A 23,625-nucleotide genomic window follows, 5' to 3' on the forward strand; every position below is an offset into this window, starting at 1 on the left:
TTGGTCCGCTCTTCGGAGGGTTCTTCGGGGTCTTGGTTGCTCATCCTGTTTTCTTGGCTTTTAACTCGGCAGAGCAGAGGACATTTTGGTTCAGCTCTATATATTAGAGCTTCATGCACTCCTCTCTCTTTCCTGGGTTAAGGGAAGGGAGTTATTTTACGGATCCATCAGTCTTTATCACCTTTTGCGAATCCAGTAGTTTCTCAGGCATCCGGTCTAGTTGCTTCTCAGGTGTTTGCGGAGGCGTCCTTAACTCCATATTTCATTCTTAACGGGTTCCTAAATCACCATCCTCCGCGATTCTTTGGATGCTTGTGGGTTGTCAGCAATTATGCGCCAGCGTTCAGTGTATCAGCACCATAGTTTCCCAGCCTTTCCATTCTCAAGGATAGTTGGTAATAACCTTCTTCTGTTACCTTTGGTTCAACCCTGGGCAGAATAAGATCCCTTCGATACTTTCTTTAGTTCGGTCCGGTTAGGACCTTCTCCATCTGTCTTAACGTCAGGCGTTAGGGCGCTGCGGTGGTTACTCCGAGTGTGGATTCTTCCTTCTTCCCTCCTTCAGCGCCTTCTTTCTCAACTTTCCGACAGGTTTCTCTGTCCCTCCGCCTAGGCATCCATGTTGGTTCGAGTTCTTCCGGTCTTCAGTTCTGGCGTTCCCATTCTCTGCAATTTTTGATACATCCGGATTTTAGTGGTTCGGGTGTTGCGGCCTCTTCTCTCAGGAGTGGGCGTGGTCTGCCCAGGTGTTAGGTCATCCCGTGAATGGTGCAGGGTTTGCGCCAACCTACCCCTGGTGCCTTTGGATGTTCACGATTGATCGTCAGGTGTCTGTCTCACGCCCAGGTGTAGCGTCTTTCCGGGTTTCGAGTTCGGGTTTGCCAGGGGCCCTTCCTTCCCTGTTCACCATCACTTTCAGTCCGACCCCCCTGGCTCGGCCTCCTCCTGGTCCTTAATCTCCCTCATCAGTTGGACCAGTCCGACAATCCTCCGCTCGGTCGGACCAGTCCATCAAAATCCTCCACCTGCTCGGACCAGGCTGACAAGTATTGTTCATTTGAAGAAGAGGATCTGGTACAGGATATTAGTTCTACTTCAGCTATGAGCACGAGTATAAGCGGATGGTAGACTTCATCCTCACTTATCCTCAATCCAAGGTTCCGAGGAGCCTACTACCGAATCAAACGATGTTCCAGTCGCTATATGCGACAGAACCGGTAGTTGCTTAATCATCAAAGAATCTGGTCTGCTTTGGCCCAATCGGGCAGGCATTAGGGAGGCAGACGAGGGTTAGTGGTTTTGATAGAGTTGAGTGTGCAGGATTCAACCTTGCTTCCTATTCAGGAGGGGGTTTTAACAAGATAGCGGATAACCCTTCTGTGGGTGTCAAAGTTCCTCTCAACGATCGTCTGTTGAGGCTTTCTCTCTCGGGTTCCTTCACAATTGTTTGGTCTCGGTTTCAAAACAAGGAGGCTTGTATCTTGGAGAACACCTTTGCAGCCATCCGGAGTCCTTGTCCTCTGTATGTAGATGTGTCCGGTTGATAGGGTTTTCAATCAAGATGGATATACTTTGTAGTCTACGTGTCACTCCACTGCCTGACACCTCATCACTGGGTGTCAGTAGGGCTGGCATACCAGGTTAACATTTTGCCTGACTGTACAACATTCTTTGTCAGAAGAGGAGGGACTTCTTTTAAAGCTTCCACCCACTATCCGGACATTCAGAGAGGGTTCTGTTGAGGGCGCCTTTGCGCTCTGCAACAGTCTTTAGGGAGAACGATATCTCCTCCATGGTCAATTTCGTGTAGCCGTCGTCAGCAGTAGCGTCACAGCAAGCTATGATTAGTGTGGCTGCTCTGGGTTCAGGGGATGTGGCCAGTATATCGAACTTGTTGCTTCTAACTCATGTCTCCAGTGTCAGTAATTATGCATCGTCGAGGGTACAAAATGTTGAAGTAGAGGTGTTCCTGTCCAACAGGAAACAGCTGGTACCCTCTTGGAGAAGCCTTTTGGGGAGAATTAATGTTCTCTCTCCAAGGTCTTGTGTCTACGCATGTTTTCTCTTCAGGTATGTCTTAGGAATCACTGGAACTTCCACATCGAGAATGCAGGTATAATCTGGAACGATTCTCGCTTGTCGGATCTTCTGTGATAGTCAGAAGAAGCGCATCTCACATCCGGAAGGTCTTTAGTCTCCCCTCTTCCTGACGTTCATCTGTACTCAGATGCCTCATATCAAGGTTGGGGAGCAACCTTGGAGGTCCCAGGCTTCAGGCCTCTGGGGGATCGGGAATGAGAGGAGTGATAACCTTCGGGAACCTCAGGGCTGTTAAGGAAGCCCTCAGGTGTTTTTCAGTCCTAGTGCGCAACACAGTAGTGGGTCTGCTTTGCGACATCGTAACTGCCGTGTCGTATCTGAGAACTCGGGGGAACAAGATCATTAGAACTTAGAGGTGTATGCTTTCCGCCATTCGGTCTCATTCATCAGGTAATCAGGAATTGCGGGAGTGTCAAGACGTCTATGACTCTAGCTCCTTGCTGGCCCTAACGCCCTCAATTTTCAGAATTCCTAATGCTCCTTACGGAAGTTCCAATGTTCCTCCTCATGCGAAAGATCTTTTAGACAACTGCATTTTCACCATTGTCATCCAAACTCTTGTGTGATGAACCTAGTTGTGGGCGACTGCCGAGCGAACAGCTAGAAAGTCCGGACACTCTAAAGCTATGTCTAGACAGAGTTTCTTTCAGCTTGAGAAGTCAACCTGTAAGCTTTACCAGGTCAGCTTGACATGAGGAAGTCTGTGTCGTAAGGAAGGTCATTCCATCTTTAGGCCTGCCATAACCGAAATAGCTGGTTTCTCTTATTCCTTTGGAAAGTCAAGATTCTTCCATTTTCGACTGTTGCTGGCTACCGCTCAGCACTTAGCAGTACATTTTCCATCTTCCCAAAAATTTCTAGTAGTAAGATCTTCTTTGATTTATTATGTTCCCTCTGGTCTTGCTCCTCTCGTGAGATTTGTCGGAAGTTCTAATGTTAAGATAACTGATTAGGTGTTTTCTTTCTTTCGGCTTAGCTGCAGATAAAAGGTGGGTGAACTTCGGGAAGTTTCCTAGGCTGGTTTAGAGGCAGGAAATGATGAGTATTTCTCTTCTTCCGGAAGTCGCGGCGAAGACAGAGTCAGAGGCTAAAACTGCTTCGTTCGTTTAAGGTTCTTTATCTGCAGTGTTCGGTTCCGGCATCAGCGGGGATGTCTTTGTCCGATGCGAATATTAGTCTATTTATCAAAGGTTGAGTAACTCCGTCCGCTTCTGTGTACACTTCTTGTCTCACCAGGGAATCCTTCCCGTCCGCTGTCAAGGATGCGATTAGTTACTTTCGGAGAAAAGGTTCCTGGTTCATAAGCGCTCACTCCTCAAACACAGTTGCGAGCACACTTCACGATTCTCGTGTGGTGCGAGCTTTATGCCCTTGAACACAATTTAATTTGACGTGACATTATTTAACATTCATTACCGCACAGTATTTGGAGTATGTCCACTTCATCTTCCTTTCTAAGGAATGGTTCAGAGTCTTCTATTCTGGACGTAGTTTACTTGCGAGTCCGTCTGTGTTTTCTTCCTTTGCTTAACCCTTAAACGCCGACTGGACGTATCACTCCGACTAAAATTGTCTGTTGGGTGCCGAGTGACGATTCTGCATATATACAAAAATTTCAACCTTCGTCAATTTGACTCGACCGAAATGGTCGAAAAAACGCAATTGTAAGCTAAAAATCTTACATTTTAGTAATATTCAATCATTTACCTTCATTTTGCAACAAATTGGAAGTCTCTAGCACAATATTTCGATTTATGGTGAATTTTTTGAAAAAAACTTTTTCCTTACGTCCGAACTCAGCCGAAAATTTCAGAAATTCTTTCGCCATTTTGTCGTAATTTTTGCAATTGTTTTATATTAGCCGTTACATAAAGTTTTATATATGAAAATGTGTGCAATTTCATGTAAAATACAACAAAATACAACCCATGGTTGTAGCTTTTATCAGTTTGGAAATATTTTCATAAAATCACGATAACTGCCAAAATTTCAACCTTCGTCAACTTTAACTCGACCGAAATGGTCAAAAACGCAATTGTAAGCTAAAACTTTACATTCTAGTAATATTCAATCATTTACCTTCATTTTGCAACAAATTGAAGTCTCTAGCACAATATTTCGATATATGGTGAATTTTTGAAAAACTTTTTTCCTTACGTCCGCCCAGAAATTCTTTCAAGTTGTCGTAATGTTTGCACCTTTTTATATTAGTCGTTACATAAAGTTTTATATATGGAAATGTGCGCAATTTCATGTAGAATACAATAGAAAATAACTCATGATTGTATCTTTTATCAGTTTTGAAATATTTTCATATAAATCACGATAACTGCCAAAATTTCAAGCTTGGTCAACTTTAACTCGACCGAAATGGTAAAAACGCAATTATAAGCTAAAACTCTTACATTCTAGTAATATTCAATCATGTACCTTCATTATGCAACAAACTGGAAGTCTCTAGCACAATATTTCGATTTATGGTGAATTTCTGAAAAAATTTTTCCTTACGCCTGCACGCCAAAACTCGGCCGAACATCTCTCAAATTCTTTTGTCACGTTGTCGTAATGTTTGCATCGTTTTACATTAGTCATTACATAAACTTTTATATATGAAAATGTGCGCAATTTCATGTAGAATACAACAGAAAATAACTCATGGTTGTAGCTTTTATCACTTTTGAAATATTTTCATAGAAATCACAATAACTGCCAAAATTTCAACCTTCGGTCAACTTTAACTCGACCGAAATGGTCGAAAAATGCAATTGTAAGCTAAGACTCTTACATTCTAGTAATACTCAATCATTTACCTTCATTTTGCAATAAATTGGAAGTCTCTAGCACAATATTTCAATTTATGGTGAATTAAAAAAAAAAAATTTTTTTCTTACGTCCGCTGTAACTCGCCAACATCTCAGAAATTCTTTTGTCACGTTTGTAATGTTTGCACCGTTTTATATTAGTCATTACATAAACTTTTATATATGAAAATGTGCGCAATTTCATGTAGAATACAACAGAAAATAACTCATGGATGTAGCTTTTATCAGTTTTGAAATATTTTCATATAAATCACGATAAATAGAAAAATTTGACCTTTCGGTAAACTTTTAACTCGAATCAAAATGGTCGAAAACTGCAATTGTAAGCTAAAACACTTACAGTCTAGTAATATTCAATCAATTAGCTTCATTTTTCAACAAACGGGAAGTCTCTAGCACAATATTTTGATTTATGGTGAATTTTTGAAAGAAAAACTTTTTTACGTCCGCGAATTTACTTAATTCATGCATCATTTTGTGATAATATTTTCTGTGTTGCTTTGATCGTTTTACAATTTGTTATATACCAAAATCATCGCAATTTAGTGTACAATACAAAGAAAAAAAAAATAACCCGTTAGCTTTAACCAAATTTTTGCTCACAGCGCAATTTGTATAAAATTATATATGAAAAATTTGTTTTGCGCCACATATATTTCAATATTTATATATGATAATGATATTTTTTCATTTCTGATGGTTGCACACTAAACTTCAGGCAATGAAAAAAGGAGCCAAAAATGAACTCTTAATCTTAAAAACTAAGTGTGCTGTGATTTTTGAAAAAAACAAAACCGCTTGTGCTAACTCCCGAATGCCGCATAGGAGACGCTTTTTGTAAATAGAGGCTCGGCGTTAGAGGGTTAAGAGACGCTCAATTTTTTAACCACCGCGATTAGCTGCGAATTCTCCTGTCTAGGTGCTGCTCAATTAGCTGAGGTGATATTCTCTTAGTGCGAAGACTCGAAGGTTATTCTCTTAGTCCACGTTTAACGGCGAAGTCTATTATCTAGGTGTGTTCATTTAGCTAAGGTAGTATTCACGTAGTGCGGTGGTTATTAGGTTAACCAGATAGAGGAATTACTTCTAGGCTTTAGAATCTTAAGCAACAGTGTTAGTATGATCACATGAACTTAAGTTTAGTACGTCTTAAGTATCCTAGTGTTCTATAGTTTCCCTATGATAGTCCAAAGAGGTGCTCTTGTAGGCTAACCTAGGTTGTTTCGTCGGCGCTGGGATACTTCTTCGCTCATCGGCCTTTGCCGCAACCTGCAGGGCGGAAGGTCATCGGCTCGGCACACTACCTCATTCCCTCCTTAATGGGTAGGCTCTGAATAGCCAATTGGGAGATTCGTCGTTCTCCTTTTTACATGAAACTTATTCTCTTCGTTCGTGAGTAGCCGCTAACCCTTCTATCATGGGTGCTTTCATTTAGCTAAGGGGGTACTCTCTTAGTGCGGAGGTTCTTAGAAGCGGCCACTTGGAAGTCGGTGTCGGTTTTCACGACTTTCTTCCTCAGAGACATTCAGTTTTCTTCGAAGAAGAGTTACTCGCTTGGTCCCTTTGTGACGACCAACTCGATCTTACAATTACGTAGTAATGTTAAGGGTGGGAGGAACTCTAGGTAATGAATATAGTCTGAGGAACTTTGGAATTTAGGAATCTGTTAGTCGGGGTTCATAGTGAGAGTATTAAGTTTGACGTTAGTACTGTGAAGTTAGGAAGATCCAGTGGACAGGTTTGGTGTCTTCAACTTCTGCGTGGACATCGGCGGCAACGGACAGCGAAGAAGTCGAAGATCCTGCACACTCAACTTCACCTCACCTCCATACATGAGAGGCTACAATAGCCACATGGGAGGTTCTTCGTCCCCCTCCATACATGAGAGTGCTTTGATTTGCCACATGGGAGGTTCATCGTACCCCTCCATACATAAGAGTGCTTTGATTAGCCACATGGGAGGTTCATCATACCCCTCCACACATGAGAGTGCTTTGATTAGCCACATGGGAGGTTCGTCGTTCTCCACTAATCATGGGAGGCTATGATTAGCCACATGGTAGGTTGGTATTTTTTATTTTGCTACTCTCTATCTATGAGGTGGTTTGAATACCACGAGAGGTAGCTCGACTCAGACCCTCCATACATGAGAGTGCTTTGATTAGCCACATGGGAGGTTTGTCGTTCTCCACTAATCATGGGAGGCTGTGATTAGCCACATGGTAGGTTGTTTTTATTTTGCTACTCTCTATCCATGAGGAGGTTTGAATACCACATGAGAGGTAGCTTGACTCAGACAGTACCTAGACATGAGACTGACGTCGGGGGTACTCTCTCTACAACATTCTCACCTGCTGAGTGGGATAACCAGGTGAGGATACATTCATTTACACAAAGTAGGCGAATAATGAGTTACCTGCTTTCCCTGTTGGAAGGTCGGGCTGAATTAGATTGATCCCACCTCCTCAAAATTTTGTTAATCGGGCTAATTCAGGTGTTCAGGGAGTGTATTGCAATATGAAGTTTTCATAATAAAACTAATATTGTAATACTTACCTGAACACCTGAATGATTCCCACCCTCCTCCCCACTTCAATTTGATTAGTGAAAAATGCAATTGGGGATCTCGGCCTCGCTCGGCTGGGACTTGCAGCAGTGTTGCCAACGGTACTTCAGGTAACTCATTTGACAAGATTTTCCTGTAAGCGTTGGTAATGCTGACAGTTAATTACTCACTTAGTGGGTAAAGGCTATGGGGATGTAGTTCGGGCTGGTGGGTGACCAGGGCTAATTCAGGTGTTCAGGTAAGTATTACAATATTAGTTTTATTATGAAAACTTCATATATATATACTGTATACACATTCATACATACACATATATATATATATTTTTTTTATTTTGGTACGAATACATAACTAAAAGGAATGCAGGTGAAAACTTTTTTTTTTGCATAAAACGAAATAATATACAAAACACCAATAAATACAGATATATAAAAACTTGTAATAAATATAAAACTAAATATAAAATCAATGCAGAATACTCACTCGTAATCCTGACTCTTCGTTCTATTCTTGTTTTCTCCCTCCTCCATTGAAGAGTCTTGCATTTTTTACCTCTCGACATGACGAGGTACAGGTGGGGGAGGGAGACGCGCGCCCTTACTGCAGATGGGCCGCCCTTCGGCGGTCCTCTGCGCCCTCCAGTGTCCCACGGATAGGCGCACTCTAGTGTCCCTCGGATAGGCGCACTCCAATATGTGACCGCAGTGTGGTACTTGCGGTCATACTCCCCAGTCCTGCAAAGTGCTATCTTGCAGGTGCAACAGACGAACCGGGTGTCTCTTCTTCTGCCATTCATATGGCACACCCAGCACCATTTCTGCTTACGCCCTTCTAGGGGCTCCAGTGTGATCCCCTGCCTGCAGCCGACACACAGGGTCACTACCCAACGGGACATTGGAATGTGAGGGAGGGCGGCAGCAGGGACATGGACAGCAGGTGCGGCGGCATCATCAAGGGCGGCGTCGGCAGGAGCAGGACGACCGAGGTTGGCCCTCCTAGCAACATCTGCCCTATCCTCTCGGGCCAGATCTGGAGCTCGTGGCAGGGACGCGGTGTTGGAAGGCCACTCCTCAGGATTAAAGTTTATGAGGGCATTCCCGGCCTCCTCGAACAACTGGATGTGGGACAACCTCCGGGTGTTGGAATTGTACCCACAGTAGAGGATGTAGGCATTCTGGAGGGCCAACTGAAGGAGGTATTTGAGGAGCTTCTGTGTACACCTCCTGGTTCTCCTGGCGAAGGATAATACTGGATGAGTTGATCAAAGAGATCAACTCTCCCATGTGCCTATTGTAGTGCCCAATGACGGTAGGCCGCTGGACACGAAAACTCCTTATATGTAACTCAGCCCTGCCGACGTGTTTTCTTCTGCTGAGCGACCTCTTCTTGGATGGGCTCATGACTGGTCGTAATCATGGGCACGAGTCGGACCCCTTCCAACAGATGATGAAGACATCTCCTTCCGCCGCCACTCTGTCTCCTCTTGCCAGATGTTGCGGCTGGCTAGCTTAACCTCTTGAGGACATTCGGGGCCCCACGCACCAACCGAAGGGTACCACTGACGTGCACACCTGGTTCATACAGTTCCTGGGCCAGGGCTACCGAAAGTTATAATAATTATCCATAAACAGGTGGTATCCTGGTTACGGAAACGATCCACAAGACCAAGACAGTGTCACACAGCGTGAGAAGACCCCCGAATACACAGAGAAGTCCACGACGATCCAGTGTTGGATTCCGTAATAAAAATAACTTCACACCATATTTCTTTGGCTTCTTGGGGTTGTACACTTTTATACTTAGATGCCCTTTGTGTGGCATCATCCCCTCATCCAAAGAAAGGTTCTTGGAAGGAACCATGAGAAACTGGCACCGTTCACGAATGTAGTCCAACACTGGGCGGACTAAGATGAGGTGATCGGGGTTATTCTGGGGTATGGCCCTTAGGTTGAAGGCGTTGAAATACCTGTCCAACACCAGGAAACTATCACAGGGCATAATGCTGGGCACATTGGGCGTACTTAAAAAAAAATTCCGCCTCCAATATTGCCTGACGTCGGCAGCAGGCATCATGTCCGTGAGGTTGCAGCCCTGCCAGCGATACGACAACGTCATCTGCAGTTCCTCACGGCAGTACCGAGTGTAATCCGCTGTCTCTGCAATGAGGTATTCCAGCAATTCCCGCTGCAGAAGGAAGAGCTGAATGAACCCCAGTGCAGTGAGAGGCACAGAGACGGTCGGTCCAGGTGCTGCCGTGAATGGGTGCATGTTAGGTGGGGTGGGGTCCTCCAACCACCCCTCATCACTTTCGGACGAACGGCCTTCACCTAAGCTGCCGCGATGTTGCAACCATGCATGTGCACGGGCACAACTTCACACTCTCACCCTCCCCATTGGCCCATCTCCCTCACTGTCACCATCACTTTCTGTCTCGTCCCCACCAGCCACAATCGGTGCCTCCTCCTCCTCCTCCTCAGACTCTCTCTCATAGGCACTGAAACCACTGAACTCCAGTTCACTTTTCTGCTGTGGCTCGTGACGGACATTGGGGGCAAATACTGTCATCACTGACATTACGTGATGTCCTCATCACTAGATGACCAACTGCCATCAAAATGAGGACTTTCCACCTGCTCGATCGAGCTCCAACAAGTACTCATCAATGTCCTTTGTTGGAGGCCTCCCAAATGCTTATGAATGCCCTCAGGACACCCCGATGCTTCCAAGGGGTCGTAAAAGGCACAGGATGTGGTCCTTGGTCCCTTTCGCCACACGTGGCGCACAACACGGCGCGTTGAAAAGCTGGGTCACCTCGGTGCTTGGTCCCTCCCAGCATCCCAATCTAAAACTGCCTCACACGCTCACTACCGACAGGCAATACGCGCCTTTCACAGTCCTGACGACGTTGGGACATCTCTGCAAACGTGCTGTTGCGTCACAAATATGCTAACACTTGCAAAAGTTCTGCAAAACACGAATGCATCAAGAAATCGCTCTCCGACGATGCGTCGCTGATGCCTTGTAGTGCAAGAAGAAAGAAATTCGCGCATGCGCAGCTGGGTAATGCTTGTAAACAAAACAACAGCGTGATCCGTGAACTCCCAGCATCCCTCAAGGCGCGTGATTTAAAATCTTTCGCAAACTATTTTTCCGCGAATATTTAAAAAAAACTTTGTAGTCAATGTATTTTACGTCCACTTGGCACCCGACAGACAATTTTAGTCGACGTAAAATACATCCATTTGGTGTTTAAGGGTTAATGAGATATGACTTTAGTGTATTTAATAAAGATTTTAATAATTTATTTTATGTATTAAATATATATTTTAAATATAAAAGTTTTATAAATATTTATTTTTTATTGGTTTTATATAATATCATTCCTCTTCTTTTTACGTTCATGTTTTAACACTGAATTTTACTAGCATGTTATCATTCACTTATTATTAATCATTTCATTAATTTATGTATTTCATCTTCATTATGACGCTGAATAATCCTGGTGGGTTCCGGCACTTGGTCTTCAAGACCTAAATTTCATAATCAGTCAGTCAGTCAATGAATCAATCATCAGCTTTTCAGAGAATGATTAAGGTCTTTGGTAACAAATCCTGATTTCTCTGAGGAACCAGTAGTCCAGGATTTAAGGTCCCTTAGAACCTAAGGCAGATCCTCTTCTGTCCCCTTGACTGGCAGTCAGCACTGAACAGATTTGCTTCATCAGAAAGTTTCCTCTAAAAGTTCTTCCTCTTTTCTTCCCCTCTTTATGGGAAAAAGGAGTGATGTCTTATGATACAAGGCAGTTGCCAGATTTTACCCCATCTTCCATTATTAGAGACTCCAGTTTTTTCTTGCTGCTGGATCCGAATAAGAAGAAATCAGTTTCCTCTGGTAAGATTGTATTAACTTCCTCGGAGTGAGAGTTTTTTGCTCTCTTGGCTTTCCGCATTACGGAGATTGTCTTTATCGGAAATGGCTATAGCAAGAGAGGTTGTTCCATTCTTCATTAAAAAAACAACACTTGGGAAATGATCTGGTGGATTTTTTGGACTGCTTAGATAAAGCAGTTTCAGACTCCCTTGGGGAGTCAGTGCATGCCTTTACTAATGCAGTTGTTAAGCGTAGGGAACAATTGTGTTCAATTTTATCCATTAACACAAAGTTGCAAGGTCCCCTTAGGCAAACAGGTAAGACATCGGTGCCCTCAAGCCAGCCCTTTCGGGCCTTCAGGAAGGACAATAAGCGCCCTAGAAAAAATCCAGCTTCTGTTAAGAAATGATGCATCAAACCCTCAGTCTCCAGTAGGAGGGAGGTTGAACTTATTTTATTTGGTTTGGCAGGGTCTGGAGGCAGATTCTTGGGTGGTGGAGGTACTGAAGGAAGTCAGCTGATGCACAGTATCACAGACAGTGGTCAGTATATAGGGCTTGGTGCTCCTGTAGAAGGCTTTCCTGCACCCGTACCTCTGTGAATAACATTATTAAATTTGTACTGTACTTACACTACAACAGACATTTTTCAGTTCCTGCCATTAAAGGGTATCGACCCATATTAGCCTCTCTATTGAGACATACTGGCCTAGATCTTTTGTCTAACATGGATATTAAGGAGGCCATCTGCTCCTTCCAAATTGAGATTCCTAAGTCCCCAAATAAACCCCTGGGCTGGAATTTGGATGTGGTGCTTAAGTATTTGAATATGCCCCCATTTGAGCCCTTGAGCTCTGCCTCCCTTAAGAATTTGGCAGTGAAGACACTGATTTTGTTAGCCTTGGCCTCGGCAGAAAGTCAGTGAGCTTCAGGCTTTCTCATGCTGTGTAGGCTTTACGACCCAAGGAGCAGTCATTTCTTGACTACCTCTTTTCAGAGCCAAGAATGACTGTCTTGTCCTCTGCCTCGCTCCTTTGTAATCCCCAGTCTGTCCTCTGCCTCGCTCCTTTGTAATCCCCAGGAAAATCAGGCAAAATGTCAATTACCTTTTTTTTTTGCAGCCCTAGGAAACCTGACTTACCCTTGTCAAAGAATGCCATGTATTGTCTGTACAATACTCTGGTCAGAGAGGTTCATGCAAATCTAGATTACTTTTTTACCTCTGCTTGAAGTAAAGTTTCATTATGTGCGAGCAGTAGTGACCACTTTCAGTTTCCTTAATCTTTCTCTGGAGAAAGTTGTCAGTGTGGCGTAGTGGAGGTGTAACTCCGTTTTTGCCTCACACTATGTGCAAGATGTGGAAATTAACCCTTAAACGCCAAGCCTCTATTTACAAAAACGTTTCCTGTATGCCGCGAGATATTCCTGAGTTAGCTTTTTTAGTTAATAAATCGAAAAAAAAGTTTTCAAAAATCACAGCACGCTTTAGTTTTTAGATTAAGAGTTCATTTTTTCTTTTTTTGCATTGCCTGAAGTTTAGTATGCAACCATCAGAAATGAAAAAATATCATTATCATATATAAATATTGAAATATATGACAGCGAACAAAAAAATTTTTTGTTTTTCAGATATAATTTTATACAAATTAATCCTCTAGCTGTGAGCAAAACAGTTAAATGCTAATGGATTATTTTTTTTGGTGTTTTTATGTATTGTACCCTAAATTGTCGATGATTTTGCTATATAACAAATTGTAAAACGATCAAAGCAACACAGAGAAAATTTTATCACAATATGATGCATGAATCTGTAACTCTGGACGTAAAAATGTTTTTTCAAAAATTCACCATAAATCTAAATATTGTGCTAGAGACTTTCCTCTTTGTTGAAAAATTAAGCTAATTGATTGAATATTACTAAACTGTAAGTTTTTTAGCTTTTAATTTTAGGCAGTTTTCACCATTTCCATAAAAGTTAAAGCTGACCGAAGGTCGAATTTTTTTACTATTTATCGTAATTTATATTATGGCAGGGAAACTCATACCCTGAACAATTAGGATGGTTTTACTCTAACCTTTCCTGTGTAGTTAGGAAATTGTTGAGTTTTGGGGAGTATGAAGGCACCTACTGTAGGTTGTGTTACAGTAGGTAGGGGCCTTCATTCTTTTACTGTCGTTGCTCTGCTGGCCTAGGCACAAGGCCTTGTGTTCCACTTTCATCAGAGTGAGAGTGGTACAGTATCCCTAGCAAGAAACCTCCAATATCATTCGTAGGTCTTGCTACCTAATGAATTAGTCCTCGCTTGGCAGCAGTACCAGCAGACGGATGCTGATCATTAGGTTAGTAGCGTCTTATTCCTGATGGAATTTTATGGTTTTCCTGGGGGCTGTTTATGTATTTTGTCCTCACTCTTTTCCCATCTCTTTAGTTCAATGTGGGAATCAGCTATCATAATAGAAAGGTAAGATTCATTTCAAAAATAGGAATTTTTATAATAAAATTTATTTCTTAAATACTTGCCTCTGTTATGTATCACCTCCCCACTCATGTTGACAGAAGAAAAAACTGAATAGAAAATTATAGATGCTCAGACCACCCGAAAGGGATGGGTGAATAGATGGTTCAAACTAAACGACTCTATTATTTTCTGTTTACTTTTAACTCTATCGTCCTCCTGCCCGAAGCAGGAATACAGCTATCGTAATAGAGAGGTAAGTATTTAAGAAATAAATTTTATAAAAATGTCTATAATAGTAGTTAATAATGGAAAATTATCAGTATGCAACAAGGAACCTTCTGGTAACTTACATAGCTCCTAATAGTGCTAAAAACCCATGGGATATGGGGTAACTGAGTGATACATGCATGTGGGTCCAATTGGTGTGTGTTCATTAGAATACCATACTACAAGCAAAGGACTGAGAGTCGGGGCACATTTGAAACTGGAAATGTGGGCATATAAATGAATGATGATGAAACAGACTTTATGTGGGCCAGACATTTTTGGTCGTCTAATGTTTCTTAGTTAATAGCTGTCAGTGAATTTCTCTCCTTTCAGGCAATTTTGGCATCTTCCAGTGGCCCTGCTGAAAGTCAGCAAATCATACGACACTGTTCGCGCTACGTTTATGAGCAGCCTAACATACCCCAGGCTAATTTTTCCCATATTGTAGATATTGTTGGGGTTTGTTGTGAGCACCAGCATGGGCACTCAGTTGCAGATCCATCATTTCATCTGAAGTCAATGTATTACTTGATAATGATGGCAGCAAAACGAAAGGTATAGTTTATGGCTAGAATTATTCAGTTGGCATGATATTTTTTACATTTAGTCTCTTTAAAAGTTATAGGTAAGTTTTTTGAAGTACAGTAAGTGCAGTTTGCGAAAGTGTTCTCTATCCAGTACTTTTGAACAATACAGTTATGGCTTGATTGTTAAAATTATCTATAATATATGTTTGTGAGCTTATTTACATAAATGACCAAAAAACTACTAGTATGTCTTGGATTCTTGGGCCAAGAAATTCTTTTTAAATGGCTAAGAAGCTTCTTCAGTTTACCTTGGCAACAATCCCTTAGTACTCTTCGAGGATGTGGGTAACTAAGCAGTAGCATCTTCACTACCCTCCAAGGTGTGAAAGACAGATGGCAAGTGGCAAGATGGTTGAATCCTTATATCACTGGTGCTAAACTGAGGAAAAGCTGAATTGCTGAATCTTGGAGATATGAATGTCTCAGTTTTAACACAGTCTAGCAAATATTTATGTTAGTGAATCTATTTATAGAGCTATGTTTGGAGTTGTAACTATTAGTGAAGTAAAAGTGAAAGAAGAGAGCTCTTTTGGTGTCAGAATGATTGTGAGGATTTGTGAATACAGATGTACCAGGTTTATGGCTATATGATTGAAACTGAGAGCAGCAGATGAGGAACTGCAAAACTGAAACTGAGAGCAACAGATGAGGAGCTGTGAAACTGTATCTTATTTAAAAAATGTGTTGGGGGTACATTCATAAATGAGAAGCTTAAAGGGTATACTGCTTTATTTAATAAATGCCTACATGTAAAATATACAAAAACCAAACAGAGAACAGAAGCTAAGGCAGATGACAACAAATTATAGAAAATAAACTGACAAATTGATTTAACCACACACAAACAATAATAGAAGAATAAGCCAGGAAAAACTAAGACTTGGGTACAAGAGGAATTTAAATAAAATAAAATTAAAGCTTCTCTCAACCTTACACAAATCAAAACCTTTGTTCTTTACATAGGGGATTTAGCTTGCAAATATGAGTTGGAATGGCTGTACAGACTCATTTACAAAGTAGTAAGCTACTGACAGGTAGGGGCAAATGACTGCCCAACTGTCGGTCTGCACTCCACTTTGCTTCCTGCCACTGTGAAGTCAGACATCTTTCAGGACTCTTTGCCTGGCTTTTGCCATTCAGACTTTTGATGATTAAACTTAAGAATTGATGATTAAACTTAAGAATTTCTTTTCCTTTTTTTGGTTTTAGATTATATGTTTGTATGGTGATTATTCAAAGCCATTGGTCAAGTAAACCACCTTGAAAAACATTGGTTTTTAAACATCTAACTTACCTGGTAGTTATATTTATAGCTTAAGTCCCTGACGTCATGGCAGAATTTCAAAACTCGCGGCAATCGCCGATCGGTAGTCAGGTGAACCACCTGTGCGCCCTCTACCCAGGTACCTGGAACCATTCCAACTATTCCTCAGATCTTCCCTGCCGCTGTGTTGGTAACATCGATGGAATTTCGCTCGCAGAGTCTGTGTTTTTTTCACAACTTATTTTGGTGAAGTACACTTTGGCTTGGCTTTCGGATTTGATTGCTTTTTTTGGAATTTCTTACAGCATACCTGACTCTTCATCGAGTGTGAGAATGTGTGTGGGGGTGCAAAACCCACTTGCTAAAGTCTCCTTGGGTCCCCACTCAGTACAGTATATGTGAAGAACGGGAATGGTTTGCTTATAGTCGGTGTATATGTGAGAAAGCTTGAAAGACCAGCTCAGAAGAACTAAGAGTACTGTGTCTCACTCTTCTTGATATAACCAGGGAGTAGTTAATTCTTTTCCCCTTGCTAACTATCCTATTGATCCTTCTCCCGTAGTGGTAGTCTCTGAACCCCCTACTGAAACAGGTAAGGACCCAACACTTAAAGATATGTTGGCCGCCATTCAGGCCCTGGCCCAACAGGTAAAATCCCTCTCAGAAGACAGGGATGATATGTGATCGACAATAAGAGATCTAAAAAATACAAGTGTTAATATGTTGTTAGTGCAAGTGCAGTGGAGGGTGCGACCGCTCGGTCCTGTCGTGCTCCTAGTCCTAGACCTCTTCCAAGCTCACCAACCCCTGTGAGAAGGAAAGTCGACAGACGAAGGGAGGCGAGAGGCTTTAGCTACCGAGCAGTCGTCCCCTCGAGCGTACCTGTTGACGTTTCCCAGGACGCTCACCCTCGCCATAGGAAAGGCGAGGTAATGTTGTTCTCTTCGTCGTCGGACGACGCAGTCCCCATCGCAGAGGTAACTCTGGGCACGGGATGCACTGGCGTCAAGCGTCCAAAACGGAATACAACAAAAAGCTCTCACAGCTCAGATGCAGCAGCAACGTCAACCTGAGGAAGCTTTTGACCGATGTCGCACTGGCAGCCAGTTCTCAAGTAACCTCTAGGTTTGGCGGATCAGCGAACATTACAAGTCTGGACGCCAGGAGGTAGCCAGGCGTCGGGAAACTGGACACCAGGCCATCAAGCGTCGAGAGGCTGGACGCCAGGACGTCGGACGTTGAGAAGCTGGACACCAGGACGTCGGGCGTCAAGAAGCTGGACGCCAGGACGTCGGGCGTCGAGAAGCTGGACGCCAGGACGTCAAGTGTCGAGAAGCTGGACTCCAGGACGCCATGCGCCATGAGAGGCTGGCCGCCAAGATGTTAAGCTTTAGGCGAAAATGGACGCCAGGGCCAGACGCCAAGAGACTGGACTCCTGGACGCCGAACGTTATGATAATATTTTGAAAGGCGTCGCTATTTTCGTCTTCGGACAATCGGAAAAGGAGAATGATATATCCCGCATTCTCCTGTGAATCCTATTGTAGAGTTTTCCGACGAAGACGATATAAAAGCCATCAGCTTTCATCAGACTTTAAAAGACTTATGAAGCTATTTTCGAAAACTTTTTGCAGAGAATCCCCGCCTTCAGTATTTACTTTGGGAAGAAGCCTAAGAGGGCAGTATTTATGAAGGTTTTTTCCCCGCTTTCGTCCAAGAGAGCTCTTAAAGTTTTGAATGAGTGGATACTTTCAAGAAGGAACAAAAAAGACAGCCTTTGCTTTTTCTCCAGCCAAACTGGCTTCAAGATTTAGCGTTTGGTATCAAACTGAGAATCGCTTACCTCGAATACCTGCCTCTTCCCAGGAGACTTCTCGAATCTTGTTGACTCTTCTAGTCGAGTGGCCATGGGGAAAACGAAGTTTTGTTGGTCAACATCAGAGTTAGACCTCCCCCTCAAAGGAATTCTTAGGACCTTTGAGGTCTGTAATTTTCTGGACTGGACCCCGGGAGCTTGAGGAAGAAAGATGGAATTATTCAACACGACTGACACAGAAGAACTCATATATCTGATGTCGTGTATGGATAAAGGACTCGGAGGTGGTGCCAACGAATCAGCTATGCTTTCTCAGCGGGAATCCTGAAGAAAATGCCCATCTTTGATCTTTCCTGGCTAATGGGGTCACGTCCAGTCAAAATCAGAACTGATTTATGCCCCTTTTTTCCTCTCACCTCTTCTCTCAAGATTTGGTAAAGAAGTCTTTTCATCCTTGGCCCTGAAAACCACGTAAGATCTAATATCTAAAACAGCTAGAAAAGTCCTACCAACGATTTTCATCACTAAAAGAGTAAGCCTGAGGCTCCTGTGTTTCAGGTGTCTGAGCTCTTTCGTGGTCGGCCCTCCGATAGAGGTTCCTCTAGGACGGGTAGATGAACGACAACGAGAAGAGCCTCTACACAGGGAAAAAGGAGGACATGACTTTCTTCTCTTGCAGACAGCGGTAGGAGCCAGGCTGTCCAGCTTCTAGCAAGTGTGGAAGAGAAGGAGAGTGGACCTATTGTCCATTCAGTTACTTTAAGAGGGGTAATGATATAAATACCTTAGTTTTAACTAGAAATAAATCCCTTTAACTCTTCATCAGCCGACAAACGGGAATTGAACTCCGCCCAACGAATGACAGTCTGAAGTTCATCCACTTCGCCAACAAAGGTCTTCTAAGAGGGGTACAAGATCGCAAAGGAGGCCCCCTCTAGTAACAAGACCAATAGTCCTTTCTGTCAAAATGCAACAACAGAACCAAGGCAAAGGCTCTACAGCAACAAGTGTCTATGATGTTGCAAAAGGAGACCAGACAGAGAGTTCAAGATCCGAATTCCCAGGATTCTACATTCGTTGTTCCTGATCCCCAAATGCTTGGGGGTTAGAGACTTTGCTAGACGTGATTGCAACCAAAGGTCGCTATGGAAACGACAAAATCGGTTCTAGCTGCAGTCAGACAGCATGACTGGATGGCCTCACTGGACCTCCAGGATGCGATTTTCACATTCCCATGCACCCGAACTCCAAGAATTTTCTGAAGTTCGTCCATGGGAAAAGTTTTTTCCAGTTTCGGTCTCTCTGTTTCGGTCTAAGCAGACGTGGCTGACGTCTGGCTCGGGAGTCGAGACCTCTCAAGAGCAAGTTACCCAGTATTGAGGGACGTCATGATAAGACTTCATAGACTCCAGGTTGTAGCCACAGGAGCAACCTGGAGCTCTTCCCTTCCAGCCCCAAGGGTAGCTCTCCTATTAAGAGCAAACGTAGACAGTTCTGTTCAGTCAGGATACCAGGCTGCAAGAGCGTGGTGGACGCTGTGCTGCCTTCCGTACATTCTCCTTTTCCTCCTTCGGATTGGTACTCGTCTGCTGAACCCTCTCCACGATCCATTATTGATGTTGAGGAGGAAATAATTCCCGTAGTTGATGCTTCCCAGCCTGTCCCCAACAGCAGGAAGCCCCGCATAGCTTTACTTTACTACAAAATATGCAGCAGACTTTGTCTTCTCTGGTGCAAGCATGACAACCAGGCAAAGAGAAGAAGGATAATAGACGCCAACTAAAGCTTCTAGACGCCAGAGAAGTTTAAGACGCTGAACGTAGTAAATGAAACTCTAGACGCTGGATGCTCTGGTGTCAAGCATCTAGGAATGAAACACCATGACGGCAAGCGCCAATGAACTCAAGACGCCAATCGCCAAGGCATTGACGCCAGGACGCCAGGCTTCAAGATATTGGAAGCCAAGACGGGAGGTAGCTCAGGACGAAGATGCACTGGCAACAAGTGTCTAGCACAGATTTTCACAAGGATGATTACCAATGTAGCAGATTTTTTCTTCACACGAGAGACATCGGAATCTCCTTGTACCTGGCGACTGGCTCCTCAGAGCTCCTTCCCACACACGCTGCCTGGAGGATCTTCACACCACGATTCATGTATACTTAAGAATTAGGTCTTCTGATAAACAGAGAGAAATCTCAACTGATCTCATCCCAAGAGGTTCTGTACCTTAGGATAAAGATTCAGAGTCAGGATTTTGGGCTTTTCCTTCTGTTGCAAGAACAGGACAAGCCTTAAGAAAGTTTTAGGACTTTCTAAAGAGACAGACATGCTCTGAGCAGGGAATGGATGAGTCTGCTGAGGACCCTTTCCTCGCTAGAACAGTTTGTTTTCCTCTGGAAGATTGATTCTATGCCCGTTACAGTTTTCTTCTAAATCAGAACTGGGACAAGGAAATTGAACTGGAGACTAAGTGCTTCCCCATTTCGGAACCAATAAGGCCGTGTTTAGAGTGGTGGAATGACCCCGTCAAGCTCAAGGAGGACTTTTTCTCTACATCAGAGGAACCCAGACCTAGAGTTGTTCTCCGACGCGCTCAGGATGGGGAGCAACACTAGGAAAGGAAGAACTAACTGCAATCCTTCTAGCTCTCAGGGAGTTCGAACACATAGTGGAGAACAGAGAGGTGCAGGTCAACGCCGACAACACGACAGCGTTGCCCTACATAAGCAAACAAGGGGGCACTCACTCCAGGTCTCTATAAGAGACAGCAAGAGAACTTCTTCTCTGGGCAAAGGAGAAGAATGTCAAACTAGTAACCCACTTTATCCAAGGGGAGAAAAAATATGAGGGCGGACATTCTGAGCAGGAAAAATCAAGTCCTCTCAACAGAATGGACGCTACTTCAGACATCTTCAGAAGCATGTGGCGACTTTGGGGACGTCAGTGCATGGATCTCTTCCACCGCAAACAAAGTGGCTACTGCTCTCCAGATCCGGGGCTATATACACAGCGAAACAAAGAGACTGGAAACTTACTGCTCTCCCTTATCAGATTCCGGTGAAAAACAACGCCGTTCCTGATGGACTGGTCCAATTTGGACGTGTATGTTTTTTCCCCCACTTTCAAGATAATACACAGGGTACTCAAAAAATTTGTGTCACACTATTAAGAGGACCAGGAATGACCCTGTGTGGCTCCTTACTGACACAAGAGATTGGTTCTTGAGGTATTTAGAGGATGGTGCAAGGACAACCATGTGTCCTCTTCCAATGTCTCTGTAACCCAAATTTGTATATAGAGAACTCACCAACATGAAACCTAGACGTGGTCCTGAGGTTCCTCAGGGTAGGAGTAGGTTCGATCCCTTATAGAGGACATCTTTAAAGGACCTCACCATGAAAACTCTTTTCTTGGTCAGTTTGGGCACAGCGAAAAGAGTTAGTGAGATACATGCTCTCAGCAAGAATATAGATTTTAGACAAGGCAAGGCAATCTGCTCACCGCAACTAGGCTTCCTTGCAAAAAATGAATACTCATCACAACCCTGGCCCTTAACGTTCGAGATTCCGAATCTAACGGACATAACGGGAGGAGAGAGAGAGAGTCCTATTACCGGTAAGGGCTCTAAGGCTCTACCTGGATAGAACAAAGGACTTAAGAAGGAATTCAGAAGGGCTTTGGTGCTCAGTCAAAACGCTCTCTGTACAGATGTCGAAGAATGCTCTGTTTTTATTTTATCAGACAGTTGATAAAAGAAGCACATATGGAATGTAGAGAGATAGACCACAAGATCCTGAAAGTAAAGATGCACGAGGTCAGGGCAATAGCAACCTCTGTAGCTCTTAAACAGAACAGGTCCCTGCAGAGTATCTTGGACACGACCTTCTGGAGAAACAAGTTAGTATTTGCCTCTCATTATCTAAAACAAGCCCAACATTATACGAAGGCTGCTATACGCTGGGTCCGTTTATAGCATCTAATTCAGTAATGGGAGAAGGGAATACCCTACAATCCCATAAACCAATACCCTTTTTCTTACCTTGGAATTGAGAATTTTTATGGTTGTTTGTGAAGACTGGACGCAGTCTTCCGCAATCATTGGGATGAAAGTTCCTTGGTAGCGCCCGGAACAAGGGTATTGAGAGGAGGTCTAGTCACATAGAGGTTATACACCGGTTGACAGCCCCTAGAGATTTTCAGCCCCTGGTGGATCGCTGGATCTCTTAAGGAATGCAGACATAATGAGGGGAGTTCACTGAAGTCAGCTTCCTTAATCCAATCCCATAAAACAATACCCTTTGTTCTTGCCTTGGAATGGTTGAAATTTGATGGTTGTTTGTGAAGATTGAACGCAGTCTTCCACAATCATTGATTTTAGTCAGATGATCATTTTGTTCCTTGGTGGTGCCCGGAACAAGGGTATTATAGGTTGTCTGTCACATAGAGGTTGGTACACTGTTTGGCAGCTCCTAGAGGTCTTCAGCCCCCTGAGTGGATCGCTGGACCTCTTAAGGAAAGCAGACATAATGAGGGGGAGTTCATTGAAGTCAGCTTCCTTAATCCAGGTAAGGACCTTTAAGTTGGTTTATTAACCCTTAAAATTCCAACGATGTTGGCTGTCTCTGACCCTCCACCAAAGGTGTCAATCAGCTATATATATAACTACCAGGTAAGTTAGATGTTTAAAAATGATATTTTCATAATAAAATAAATTTTTGAACATACTTACCTGGTAGTTATATATAATTAAATTCCCACCCTCCTCCCCTCTAGAGACTAGGGGCATGGAAGATCTGAGGAATAGTTGGAATGGTTCCAGGTACCTGGGTAGAGGGCGCACAGGTGGTTCACCTGACTACCGATTGGCGATTGCCACGAGTTTTGAAATTCTGCCATGACGTCAGGGACTTAAGCTATATATATAACTACCAGGTAAGTATGTTCAAAAATTTATTTTATTATGAAAATATCATTTTTTTTTTCTTGCTGACATGAATATTAGTTTGTCCCTACACAAATACAAATCTTCATTTTTACATAGGAGGGATTTAGCTGGCAAATGCGAGCTAGAATGGCTGTTCAACTTTCAGACAAGGTCGTTAACTATCGGCAGGCAGGGGAAGCCCTGCCCACCTGTTGGCATTTACTCCTGTTTGCTTCTGGCAGCTATTGTGTAAAGATGCCACAGCGGACTGGTTGCCTGACTTACTGTTTGCTTTCTTTTCATGCTTTTGTTGAAATTTAACATATCTGTTGTATTTTGAGTTGTGTTTTGATTATGCCTCAAAACCCCTCACTCAATTAAGCTGTCAGCCTAGGATATGAAACCTCAGTTTTATATAAGTGACTTCCCAGGTAATTACATAGCTACAAGCTTCCTACCACGGCAGTCTAAAAATTCAGATTTCGCAGTGGGGCTACCCTCGCTTTTGTAGGTGACAAGGTCCCTCCCACATTCGGGACTGACAGGTACAACTCAGCAAAGAGCTTCAATTCATTTTCTGCTGGCTTCTGATCAACATCCGTGGGTTTTTGTAACGTATTCCTTTTCATCATTTTTGGATAATTTTTCCAGTCTCTTTGGTGAAGTATTCAGATTTTGTGTTTTGGTATTACACCGAAGTTTTTGTTATTAGTTACATGATTAGCTTTGGTTAACTGTACAGCATACTAATTATTCAGGATGTCAGACTGTAGTTCTTCCAGTGTTCAGTATTGCTCCGAAGGATGTAAGTCTAGGTTAGTTAAGATTGTTTATGACTCTCACACTAAGTGTGTTAAATGTATGGGGCAGGAGTGTAATAAAGACTTTACTTGTTCCGAATGTCAGGATTTGGGGTGATCAAAAGTGGAAAGTGTTGAAATTCCACTT

At 43.1% G+C, this 23,625-nt stretch overlaps 1 protein-coding gene across 1 annotated transcript in view; it reads left to right on the forward strand.

Moving 5' to 3' along the window:
- The window catches only part of LOC136842587 (uncharacterized), a 441,719-nt gene that overhangs the window by 69,594 nt on the left and 348,500 nt on the right, over positions 1-23,625 (forward strand). Inside the window, 1 exon segment of the mRNA XM_067110134.1 lies at positions 14,417-14,638. Coding sequence (XP_066966235.1) covers positions 14,417-14,638 — 222 coding nt within the window.

Source organism: Macrobrachium rosenbergii, chromosome 10 (assembly GCF_040412425.1).
Source record: "Macrobrachium rosenbergii isolate ZJJX-2024 chromosome 10, ASM4041242v1, whole genome shotgun sequence".
In the NCBI taxonomy this organism is placed as follows: domain Eukaryota; kingdom Metazoa; phylum Arthropoda; class Malacostraca; order Decapoda; family Palaemonidae; genus Macrobrachium; species Macrobrachium rosenbergii.